General features: G+C 45.5%; 1 protein-coding gene across 2 annotated transcripts in view; it reads left to right on the top strand.

Moving 5' to 3' along the window:
• The window catches only part of LOC119169732 (MAM and LDL-receptor class A domain-containing protein 1-like), a 336,454-nt gene that overhangs the window by 46,478 nt on the left and 277,425 nt on the right, over nucleotides 1-12,551 (top strand). For both annotated transcript variants that reach the window (XM_075886851.1, XM_075886852.1), the window contains exons 3-5: nucleotides 2,358-2,611; nucleotides 5,105-5,195; nucleotides 7,369-7,506. In XM_075886851.1, the coding sequence (XP_075742966.1) occupies nucleotides 2,358-2,611; nucleotides 5,105-5,195; nucleotides 7,369-7,506 (483 nt within the window). The remainder of the gene's footprint in view (nucleotides 1-2,357; nucleotides 2,612-5,104; nucleotides 5,196-7,368; nucleotides 7,507-12,551) is intronic.

Genomic DNA, 12,551 nt, shown 5'->3' with positions numbered 1-12,551 from the left:
TGCTATCCGGGCCCGAGGTGGAGTTCCCATTGAGATTGTTTAAGGTGGTCTGGACGTCTGCTTTCTGAAAGGACTTGTCCGATTCCAGGGCTAATGAGTCCGTGTATTGTGCGTAGCCAGAAGGAGCCTGGCTGAATCCAAAGGGCGGTATCTTTGTGCCAGACTCTTTGTTATTTCCGTATCTGAATTTAACCTTCCTTTCTCAGTGGAGCATTCGGTCCACCAAGCGCGTCTGGTTTCGGTCTCCTACAGAAGGTGTTTGAGGAGGTGTCATTGTCCCCCAACTTTCATCTGACCATCAACAATGATGCAAATCCTGTCGCAAGGCTGTTTGTTAAGCGTCTGAGAGAGAGAGGTTATTTTCTGATTAAGATTTGCGATGTGTTTTCACTGTCTTTGATTGAGACGATGTGCTTTCCACCTAGCATGGAGGGCGCTTTTAGCCTCAAGAAAATGGGCAAGCCTGCTATCCATTTTATTCACCAGAAGATCAGTCTATCGTTTCAGTGGCCGACTTGACGTCTTTGACCAGCTGAGACAGCCACTTGTTGAAGTTTAGTGGGTCATTAATATCCTCTGCGCTCTCCGCTTTGATCTTTCGGGAAGGTACCAGTCTGTAAATTTGAAAGCCTTAGGGGGCTTTGCCTGAATTTGAATTGATTGATTGATTGATTTGTGGGGTTTAACGTCCCAAAACCACTATATGATTATGAGAGACGCCGTAGTAGAGGGCTCCGGAAATTTCGACCACCTGGGGTTCTTTACCGTGCAACCAAATCTGAGTACACGGGCCTACAACATTTCCGCCTCCATCGGAAATGCAGCCGCCACAGCCGGGATTTGATGAATTTGAATTGCCGTACTCGGAATACAGTGGTCCTTCCCCAAGTGTTCATTGAAGTTTAACCATGATACCTCTCCCGTGGTTGCGACAAAAGTGAGGTCTAGGGTAGCATCTATAGAGCAAGAATTTACAGTGCGGGTAGGAAACGTGGGTTCAGTGGCCAAAGTCAAATTCAGATCTGATAATGCTTGCGTGAGCTCGGCGCCCTTGGCAGTCGTGCGAGAGTAGCTCCAAGCATGATAGGGTGCGTTGAAATCACTCGCTATTACTTTGGGTGCACCCACATTTTAGCGATCGTAATGGCTTTCCAGACCATCCACAGTTTTCAAGATCATTCAGAGTCTTGAATATCATCGACAGTGATATCCCCCCATCTACAGGTAATTGCATAGACATGCCGTGCGTAGAGCACTGAAAAACCTTTCCTAGGAGGGCCGGCAGCCACTCCACCGTAGGCTCAGCCTAGTGCGCTTCAGCTTAGCTGATGGGCAACTTGGTCAAACCAGAAATGTATCCATAATGGGTCAAAAACACACACAGTGTAAAATACTTGGTATCAACGTAATCCTTGCTCTTTTATGCGTCGACTGGCGTCAAAAGACGCCTAAAAATACATGAAAACGTATTACGTCATCGTAGATTGTGCACTCGGTTGTGTTTTGGTTTCAGTATTGTAGTTTTCGGTAATTAAAAATGGTTTCGAATTCATCGAGAATTTCAGCTATCGGGTGCGTGACAAGAGTGCCTCAGGAACAGAAAAACTGATTACCCTGGCAAAGTGAAAAAATCACCGGAATTAGCCTTAAAGCATCGAGCTTTCGAAGGGGGGGGGGGGCAGCCCCAACACAATGGCTGAAAGCAAAAGAAGATAGCTTTCACCTTCGAATCGTTCTTAAAAAATGCTCGAGGGTACCACATGAGTATAAGATGGTGTCCATCTCGGGTGGATAATTTGTATTACATCTCTAACAAGCTCCCATCTCACTTCTTGCTCCATGGTGCAACCTATTCGGCCGCAAGCAGAAATATGCACACGTGAAAAGAACGCACTGTGAGGAGATAGTAGGACAATTGCAAAATTAAAAAAAAAGCAATGGCATGCTTACGAATTCGTAAATATGCTTGCTCACTTTTATAGCGTGAAGCTCAGGTGTTGTTGTTCGTACGGGAAATTATTATTCTTTATTTTGTTTTATGCTGCCTAATGAGTACATATTACACTTCGTGAACCACTTTTTTTACATTCATTTGTCCATATGCTTACATATCTTTCCGTCGTTGTATTAGTTTGCATCCCTTAATTGATGCAGTTAATCTCATCGTCAGTTCCGCTTCCGTCCACATAAGTTTTTCGGCAACTTGAGTCATGAAGCTTACCAGAACCAACCAACAGCTTCATGGAGTTGAAGAACAATATCAGCGGCCCTGCCAAAAAGAACATCTAATTTCTGTGGGATGCAGATGCAGGATCTTGGCCCTGCCAAAAATAACATCTAATTTCTGTGGGATGCAGATGCAGGATCTTGCTACTATGCTACACCCGGCTCCACTGAAGGGGGGAACCGCATCGCAACGCTCGTCCACAAGGCGACGGGGCCACTGTGCTTCACGGCCTGGTACCACCAGTCCGGTACCGACCATCCACCTGCCGTCTTCTCAGTGGAACATGACAATGGTGTCTGCAGTGACTTCTACGCCACAAGGCGTGACGCTGCAGGTCGATGGCAACGCGTTAGGTACTCGGAAAAACACAGCGGCAATGTAGAGGTAGGTGGTAGGAAAACAAGTCACCACAGTTTCAATTAATGGGGAACCCGCAGAAACAGAGTCGCTTGGTGCTTTTGTGTTTCCATTACATCTTTCTGTGACGTTTTTGTAATGTGTGTAGATGTCTGCAATTATGCCATGCGTAGTGTAGAGATGCAAGTGGAAGGATGTATATTAGTTAAAGGAATTCCACTATCTTCCAGAAGGGTGATGCGAAGCATCGTGGAGAAATTCGACCATGTTTTTAACGGCAGTGTTAACTGATTTGCGGTGCTACTTTTGCGGTGAACCTTGCATGCTATTACGTTGTAAACCTGGTTCATTACGACGCATCGCGTGAAGGTTTTGTTGAAAACTACCGCGATAATTCGCATCACCCAAGGTCCCTTTTAAGGAGATGGTTTAATTCTTAAGGTAACGCGCACGCTGCAGTTTTCTTTTTCGTTTAACAACGCACAGGAGAAAAAGCACCGGCAGTACTTTGAAGGTCAAGATCCAGTGCCTATATATACGGGGTGGCCAGTGGATGGTTGACCAGCGCGAGCAGTTAGTTTTTGTGTTTAGAAAAAATTTATTTACAGCATGTACAGAACACAAAGGCTTCATTTCATTCAGTTAGTTTTTAGGGCGAAGCTCCTTAAAGCGGCACCGTTCGTCTCTCGTCGTAGTCGAAGTGCATAACCAGTCTTACGTTTTGACCTGTAAGGTGGTGCTGGTGGGAGATTTCCCCTGTGCGTTGTTGAAATATAAAAAAATTCGCAGCGTTCGCGTTAATTGAAAGCCGCATTCTCCTGTCTCTCATTCCCCATTAGCAGCCGTTGGCATGTATATTGAGCACTATCTGACAAGAAAGGGTTGCTACGTTGTACTCGCTGGGCGTAACCTCCTTGGTTTTAGAAAGGTTCAGCGAGCGTTGGGCCGCAGTGCCATGAATACAGTGAACAAGTATATACCACGAACTCGAGGTGGTTAAACGTGGGAAGTAGACACGAAGTAGAAGCCGAATTCTCCTGTCTCTCATTCCCCAATAGCAGCCTTTGGCATGTATATTGAGCGCTATCTGACAAGAAAGGGTTGCTACGTTATACTCGCTCGGCTTAACCTCCTTGATTTTAGAAGGGTTTAGCGAGCGTTGGGCCGCAGTGCCATGAATACAGTGAACTAGTATATACCATGAACTCGAGGTGGTTAAAGGGGGGAAGTAGACCCGAAGCGCAAGCCGTAAGAAAGTGTGCGTGTGCCATCTCTCGTTTAGTCCTTGGAATGTCCGCTGGATGGCGGTGTTTCTGTATGTGGAATATATGATGAAAAGATGCGAGATGCTGGTGCTTGGAGTGTTGAATAGATGGACGAACGGACACACAGACAGATTCTTGGACGGACGCATGGATGGCTGCACGGATGGATGGACGCTTGGACGGAAGCAGGGGTGGATGCATGGACTAACGCAGGGTCGGACGCACGCATGGACTGCGGACGCACGAACAGACGCATGCACGGACAGGTGGATGGACGCACGGATGGTCACACAGACGGACACATGGACGGACGGAAGCAAGAATGAATGGACGGATGGATGCTTCGCCCCACTCTATATCATTCACCCCGTGAATATGCTGCCATTTTTTTTCAATCAAGTACTCGCTAGCAGACGTCGGATTTGCGAGACGCCGATGGGAGGAATACCTGTAAGAGGAGGTGGGGGTTGGGGGTGAGCATAGGTTAGCAGATGCTCCCTGCCCCGGCGTTGAGAGGCAGGAAAGGCGGAGCGCAGGCGATGAAAGAGAGGGGAAGGGACGCACACTCTCAATGGGGAGCGAGCGAAAGCTGATAGTAGAAGACAAATTTTTCTAAGCCATCACTAAGGGGACCTCTGGCGCTAGTGTCTATGGAAATTGCAACGCGTGGTGCTTCAGTGAGTATGGGAATCGTGGGTAGTACCTGAATTTTCCTAGTCTATGTACTTTACGTTCCCACTGGCTTCGCGTGGCTTGAAGCTGCTTTGTCACGAAACAATAGTCGGCAAACGTCCAGCAGCTGCGCTTAGCCACCTTCACCTTTTAGAATCACCACTTCAAAGCAGCTCACGAAGTTCAAAACGGTTTGTTCTTTCATTCGAAACAAAACTAAAACACAGCAATAAACGGAGCCACAAGTGCGTTTCCCCAACCGCACGCACGAAGATTTGGCAAATCCATGTCATACACATAATTCCCACGGTCGCTGAACGATCACAGCGCCAAAGTTTCATTTAGGTAATTTTAGGAAACTCTGTGGTAGAAGAGAAATGAAGAGAGTAACGCAGAGACGTGGGAGAGAGAGAAGGAGGGCAGTTAAGCAGGCGTAGTACGAGTGTAGATGCCAGGTGCGTGACATATACGCGAGCAAGAGATGCTCCGCATATAAAACTCCCTGTATAGCTTATGCGTTCTGGTTTAAAACACTGCGGAAATCTGCCCCTGTGTGTAGGCTTCGTCTTCTCAATGTGCGCAGATTCGCGTGCTCTTCCACATCAGAGATGCATTCGAGAGAGCCACTATGGTACTGGACGACCTCACAGTGGAGAGTGGAGAATGCCCGCCTGGTAAGCGATGCATGCTATACTTTCCGAGTTTCCATAGACAGGCTATTTTCTGAGAGACTACGTATTTTGTGTGCAAGGAGTCAGTGCTTGGGTGCTGCTGACAAGTGGAAGCGAACTGTCTGTATACGCTGCAGCTTGGCACCATGTTTTTCGTTTTCCTTTTCTTTCCTTCATTGCTGGTTTCTTTATGTATTTTCCAGTTTTCTTTCTTTTTCTCTCTTTTTTCTATTTTATTACCATTTTAACTCTATTTCTTTGTTTCCAGCTCTTGTTTCTTTCTCTTTTTTTCAGTTATTATATTTGTTTTTTTATGATGCTCTGCGCTTGATTTGACCGTCAAGGTGTTCGAGAGAGAGAGATAAAGATGCAAGGAAAAGCAGGGAGCTTAACCAGACGCACATCCGCTTTGCTACCCTGCACTGGGGAAGGGATAAAGGGGAGAAAAGAGGTTGCAGAAAAATGAGAAGGTACACACAATCACGAGCACACTCGGGGAGCACATACAGTCTACAGGCGGTCGCTCAGGTTTGTTGACTTTAGGTAAAGTAGCAGTGCTTTAGTTGCTTTCTGCGCAACTGAGGCAGATGCCCAAGGTCCTAGTATCTTCTGCACACAAAATGGTCCGGGGTCAAGTTGATTCAAAACCATCCGGAGCTGGCATCGCTGTGTGTCGTAGCAAGCGCAGCTGCGCAGGACGTGTTCGATGGTCTCTTCAGCTCCGCAGTAGTCGCATGTAGGAGTGTCTGCCATACCAATACGAAAGGAGTACACCTTTGTAAATGCAACACCCAACGAAAGGCGGCATAACAGTGCCGCAGAACAACAGAAAGAAGGCTCCTAGTTGGCTTGAGCGCGGGATCAATATGTTATGATAGCTCTACTATGTCTCGGTTTGCCTGCGTTAAAATCATCGTGAACGCTTTCAAACAACAAGAGGAAGAAGACTGGCGCGAGTGAGCGCTCACTACAAAATTGTAATCATTGAAAAACTGCGTGCGCAACGAGGCTATATTCCTGAAGCCGAGGTCACAGAAGTCCGCAGTTTGAGCAACTTTCGCTATGCGTTCACTCTTTTACGGTAACAGAAGTACGTGTGTGGCAACTTCTCTGTTGATGAACCAGACGACAACTGCAGGCGCCTTTCGCATCCTGGAAAAAAAAAATAAACTGAGCCCAAAAGTGTTTGGTACATCGAATTCAGCTGCACGTCACCTTCACCCGTAGCTGCATGCTCGTTATCGGGCGTAAGAACAGCCCGAATCATGAGCGCCGGCAAGTGAATGAGACTTTAACAGATCATTTGTGTGACTGTCTTCTGTACATGTCTTATTGAAAGACGCTGGCTCCAACGTTGGTAGGCTTTGGTGGGAAAACTGCCAGTGAAACCAGCCTATTGCACATGATATTCGACGAGGCACTAACAACAGCTGATGCATTTGCATTTATGGATTTTCCTACAAGTACTGGGTTAGACGCGAGGCTTTCATAATATCACTTAATAACGTGGTTATTTTATATGATCTCTTCCTGTCATCCTAATCCTCTAAAAAACCTCAAAGCATAGGCCATTATCATGAATTTTTGTATACGTTTTTGATTTACACATTGCCTGCGTATTCGTGAGTAAACAATGACATTTATGTCTGACATTTTTTTAGAGAACCACTTGCAATACGTACAATGTGCGCCTAATTGCAGGCGTTGCATTTAGTAATGCCTGGACTTCCGCGAAGTTTTCTGTGCAGTATTTCAACTCAGTTTCTAGACGTTGCTGGGGCTGCGGAAGCTCCTCAGTAACTTTGTCAAGTACCAGCTTTGCACTTCATATCTCAGCTGTCAATTTGTGCAGTGAATCTAACAGCGTGGCGCAGCTTATCTTGCATGCACAGTGCTGATGAGCAACGGCAGTGCGAGGTGAATAACTCGTGGGAGATTACCTCATGCGAAATAACGCAGCGGCCGCTCTTGAGTTCGCTGCTGTACGGAGCCCGCCACATCCCTTTGTTCACTCCCTCACTGTGGCGCCACAACTTCAGTGCTTTTTCTATAAAACACTAATGAGGAGCTATATCCCGTACATTTCTGGTTATACGTTGAGCACATAGAAAAAGAAAGAAAATATAATTTTGTTTTACTTATCACAATAATTTTCATTTTTTCCCCATAAATATAGAGCCAAAGGATGGTTCTTGTGACTTCGACTGGGGTGAGTCTTGTGGATACAGCTTCGGAGGCAAAAACAACAGCTGGAACCTCCAAGACCACGCAGAAGAATTTTCCTTGAAGGACTACTCATCCGGTGGAATGCTTGGTATGTCAGTGCGGATCCTCACCGATGAATGACGGCCCTGAAAGTAAATAAATGAAAATGAAAATGAATATTGCTATTCACTGAAGTTAGTTTTTATAACATTGAAAGCACCTTATAGATAGTGCAGTTTTCTAAGCATATACATGCCTATTCCGCCTTTTAGGTGTGGCACAAGCGTTACTTTATGCTAAATGAAAGTGAGTTCAGACCTGCAATTGCATAGCCCTATGTTGAAGCAAATGGGCCATAATTATTCATTGAAAACTGCGTGCCAAGCGCTCTGTCCTCTCAGTCTATTCCTTCCTGTGTCCGTTTTTTCGCCTCGCGCTACATAAATTTCTTTCAAATGTTTCAATAACAAGCCCTTATCTCCACCCTTGTCATAATTAGCAAGCTGTTCGAATGACCTGCAGATCACGTAACATTTCATACTGGTGCAACACCGTACGGGTTAGAGTGCATGGAATATTGAATGACCTTGTGACTGGAAGCGTGTTCGAAATAGTGTTTGACGTCACAGTGTAGGCAAGTTTGATTGCACAACATTGCATATAAAGAACGTACCCTGGCTTTCGGTTGGTTCAATTACTGCATAAATAACGCCACTCTATGTCATAAAATCAATATTTCTCAGAAATACGTCTACTGAGTATAAGTAATTATTATTTCTTGCGAAGCTTCCTGCTCAAAATAAAGCCAACAACTACCTTTATGTGAATCTTTTTTTTTCATTTTCTTTTTTCCTGTGTCACTTCGCACTTGCAGCACAAAAACTTCGAAAAATATTTTTCATACCGTAACCTCGTGCCCTCGGCCATACCATGCTGAATGCGCCAGTTTTCGTACGTAACCTCGTTGGCTAGTGACGCGTCGATTGATTAGGAATAAATGCATAATTCAGTGAATAGTACGAACCAAGACAAACCGATTGGGCTTAGAAACTTGCAGTAGCATACGCATAACAATTTCACCTCACAAAATTCAATGGAGACAAATCGAATAATAATCAACCTTTGGAAATATCAATTTAAAAAAATCGCTTCATTGCCATGCAATAATTGAGTGCTGATTTCACCATGGAATTCTATTAGCAGGCGATCAAAGCTAGTTTTGGCAACCGGTAATAAAAAAAATCGGCAGGCCCCAGATAATGTCAGAATTAATGATATGAGAAGCATGCGTATGGAAGGGGAGTTTGCTGTATAGTTTTTAATGAAAGGTCCCAATGGGACGCTAAAGATATCTAAAGTGCACGCATAGACATACGTTAACCAGCCGCGTATGTTTTATATAACGAGTTATTTACAGCTGCGTAACAATTCTAACAGCAACATGGATATTAGCAAAACTAGAAGCGGTAAGCTTATATGAAGCGCTGTTGCTCGTGAGGATGGTAGTCCTGCTATAGAAATCAAATTCAGTCGATGGCACCTAACAACAATGCACGTTAACCTGACGAGACGGCTGTATCATAGGGATACATATGTAATGTTTATAAAATTGAATAGTCACTCTCCATTGAGAAGTAACGTTTCAAGACCATAAGGGTTCATTTGAGAATCCCCGAGACCTCGCGTAGTTTTGCGGCAGAATGCTTTATTATTACTCAGCGTGATAGGGCTCGCTTAGAGCTGGGACAATGTCATTTATTTTTTGCATTCATCGGTTCAATGCTTCGGATGTGAAGTTTTTCTTAACGCTGACGCGTTAAAATTACCTATTTGTGTCCTCGTCGTTCCATGGTCAATACTGAGTGTCAATTACCTGTGGCACAAACCCGCATACCAGTGACACATACCCACCCACGCGTATGTGCCACTGTTTGGCGGGAAGCGTTTGTCATAGGATTGCGACATTATTGATTTCATGATCAGCAAGTCGTATTTTTCTAAATATTTTGCCTTGCCATACTAATTTTGGTCCAACCTAACTTAAAGGGGTGATCACAACAGCAGCCTTACGTGGTTGGCTAGATAGATAGATGGATAGATGAATAGATAGGTAGATAGATAGATAGACAGACAGACAGACAGACAGACAGACAGACAGACAGACAGACAGACAGACAGACAGATAGATAGATAGACAGACAGACAGACAGACAGATAGATAGATAGATAGATAGATAGATAGATAGATAGATAGATAGATAGATAGATAGATAGATAGATAGATAGATAGATAGATAGATAGATAGATAGATAGATAGATAGATAGATAGATAGTTAGATAGATGCTCAAAGCGCCTGCAGTTGCCCTAAAAATGCTTCGCATTTAAAAGCAACTATTTAGCGCAGGGTGATGACATTAACAGAAAAGTAGGTATAGGGAACATTTGCGTTTCCCTTATGCTTCTCTTTTATGCCCCATATAAAGGGCAGCCATTGTAAAGTAAATATAGCATAAATAGAACTGAAATGAAGTGAACGACATAGACCTCGCATAGTTTTCATTAGTGGAACAATGCTAAAAGCGCCGTAAAAGTGATTGGGTCCTAGCTGGCACTGGTGTTTAAAAATAAATATTGGTAATGCCAAATGATGTGACGTTCTACTAAGTAAAGAGAAGTGATTTCAAGTTTCATTCGAGACCAAGCAGTCGCTAATCGTCGTTGTGGCCGCACTATGAGACGGACGCCGGAAACGGCGCCCACGACTTCATAGCGTGTGCTGTCTCGTAACGTGTGCTCCCTCTCTCTCGCAGTGGGCACCGATTCCCAGTAAGCAGCTTTCTCATCGGTACCTCTAACCTTCTTCTGTCTTTCCATGTGCACCTCTAGGGCACCGCTGCCCAGTGCCGGCTGTCACAGGTCCCGTTAATTAGGGAGGCGATCGCCGGGCTAATTCCAAGGGCCGAAGTATCGGCCCCCCAAACCGCACCACGAAAGCGTGGACAATTTAAAAGTGGTCCTATTTGGCGCGCCAGCGGACGCCGGCTGTGGCCCAAAGAACAAGTCAGAGCCGAGAGTTGATAAACAAAACAAAATTATATTCTCAGTTATGGCAGATCAAAACGATATACAAGTATGCACACTCGACAATAGTTGAATACAGTATGTCACCAATCAAACAATGTACAATCAGCCACACTCGAAACAACGGACACAGACAACAATACCCACTATAATGCAGTCGCATGCATCGAACAACCAAGACACTTAAAGACTAAAGACTTAGAAAACTAATTCAGTCCAAAGTTCTTGGAACGAAAGTCTGGATGATACTCTTCCGAGGATCACTCACTCAAAGTCCAGCGTTGTTGTCGTTCCGCTGCCCCCGAAGTTTCTCTTCCCGGAAACCTCGCGTCTTCGATTGGCCGCTCTCCAGGCTCCAAACTTCTTCGCCGGAAACACGTCGGCTTCACACACGCAGCTGTTGCCACGAGTCTTCGCTCGATAGCTGTAGACACACACTCTTGCCTGTAGCTCGAGTCTTCACCCCTCAGGTAGAAATCCTCTTCTTCTACTCTTTTGTCACGGAAGACGAAAGGCTTCGCCCACAAGGCGGAACACCCTACGCACTCTGGCGCATACTTCCTTCTTCTCCTGCTTTGTCACTAAGGACAAAACCTTCACCAACAGACGCGGCGGAATACCCCACGCACACTGGCGCTAACTTCCTTCTCCTGATCTCCCATCTCTGCTGCTCGGTTAAATACCTTCCGCGCGAGATTCCAGAAAATTCTCATCATTTCATCGGCGCGATGCGCAGCGAAGGCTGGGGAAAGGGCGAGACGGTACGAGGGTCGTCTGCGACGGATGACGCAACCCTGCATCACCACGTCCCTTTCCATCGAGAACGTTCCAGGGCTTGCTCGGGCGCCGATGATAGGAGGTTCGTTGGCGAACCCACGCTTCCGAGGGGAGAGGGACGCGCGCCTGGGGAGTCTTTGGATGCTTGTTTTCTTTTTTTTCTTTTATTGTTGACCTCGAGGCGTCCCTACCGCGCTTTATTGTGAGAATTTGGCGGCGCGCCCTTTTTGAGCGCTCGTTTCGTGACACCGGCGTTACTCATGACAGAATGGAGGACAGCGCCCGCTGTTGTCCCGCTGTGGTGGTATAGTGGCTGAGGTACTCGGCTGCTGACCCACTTCTCCCGGAATAAAATCCCTGCTGCGGCGGCTGCATGTTCGACTCGAAAATGCTGTAGGCCCGTGTGCTCTGATTTAGGTGCGCGTCAAAGAAGGCTGGTGGCGAAGCGTTGTATGGGCTAGCAAAGCAGGCGCAAAAATTTGTGCCCGGTTACTAGGCAACGCACGATGACGTCATTTCGGCGCGGCATTTTTGCTGTTGGCATTGCACCGATTACGGCTGACTTACAAAGTTCCGCTGTTAAAAGCTCCTCATGTTCCGTACAGGCCAAGCCGAACACTTTTGTATAGTGTGTGAAATGCATTTCTGATTAGGCTAGTGTGACGGTCAGTTTCCGGTCCGTTCAATCATCTATTTCCTTGTGTCCTTGTGTGCAAGCATAGAATGTTATTTAGCGTCACTGAAAGCCATGTATGGAAATGGCACTATAGTTCCAATGCTAACGTTTCCGACAGAACGTTCATAGAGGTACCAAATGAATGAACTTAGGATAACCGCGACCGTACATCAATTGGTAAAGCAACGGGCTCTTTATTTTAAACAGTAAAGTTTGTTTCCTGCCGCTGGAATATTGTTCTTCCATGTCATGGATGCTACTTTACAGTTAAAAGCGGCAAGTACAAGTATCTCACACGCGACCATTAACTTCATTATGCGTAGGCTTTAGGGCATGCCTCCATTGACTTCATTATGTGTAGGCTTTAGACTCAACAATGTACTATGACACGTGACGCAATATGTATTGAAGCCAGAGAGCTTACAAAGTTATACTCTTTCACACAAATGCCGAGAACGTCAGCATTTAAAGGTGATATGACTCTTCAGAAGCTAAATGTTTGATGTCCATTTATTTTTTTTTATGAAAAGCGCTGTTGTACAGAATAAACGTATTACTGGTGTATTGTATGCTCCAGGTGCTCAATAGATTATTGCCATGAAAGTGATGTCATCAAAA

Source organism: Rhipicephalus microplus, chromosome 2, assembly GCF_043290135.1.
Source record: "Rhipicephalus microplus isolate Deutch F79 chromosome 2, USDA_Rmic, whole genome shotgun sequence".
NCBI classification, from domain to species: Eukaryota; Metazoa; Arthropoda; class Arachnida; order Ixodida; family Ixodidae; genus Rhipicephalus; species Rhipicephalus microplus.
This window is presented reverse-complemented; position numbering and strand designations above follow the sequence as displayed.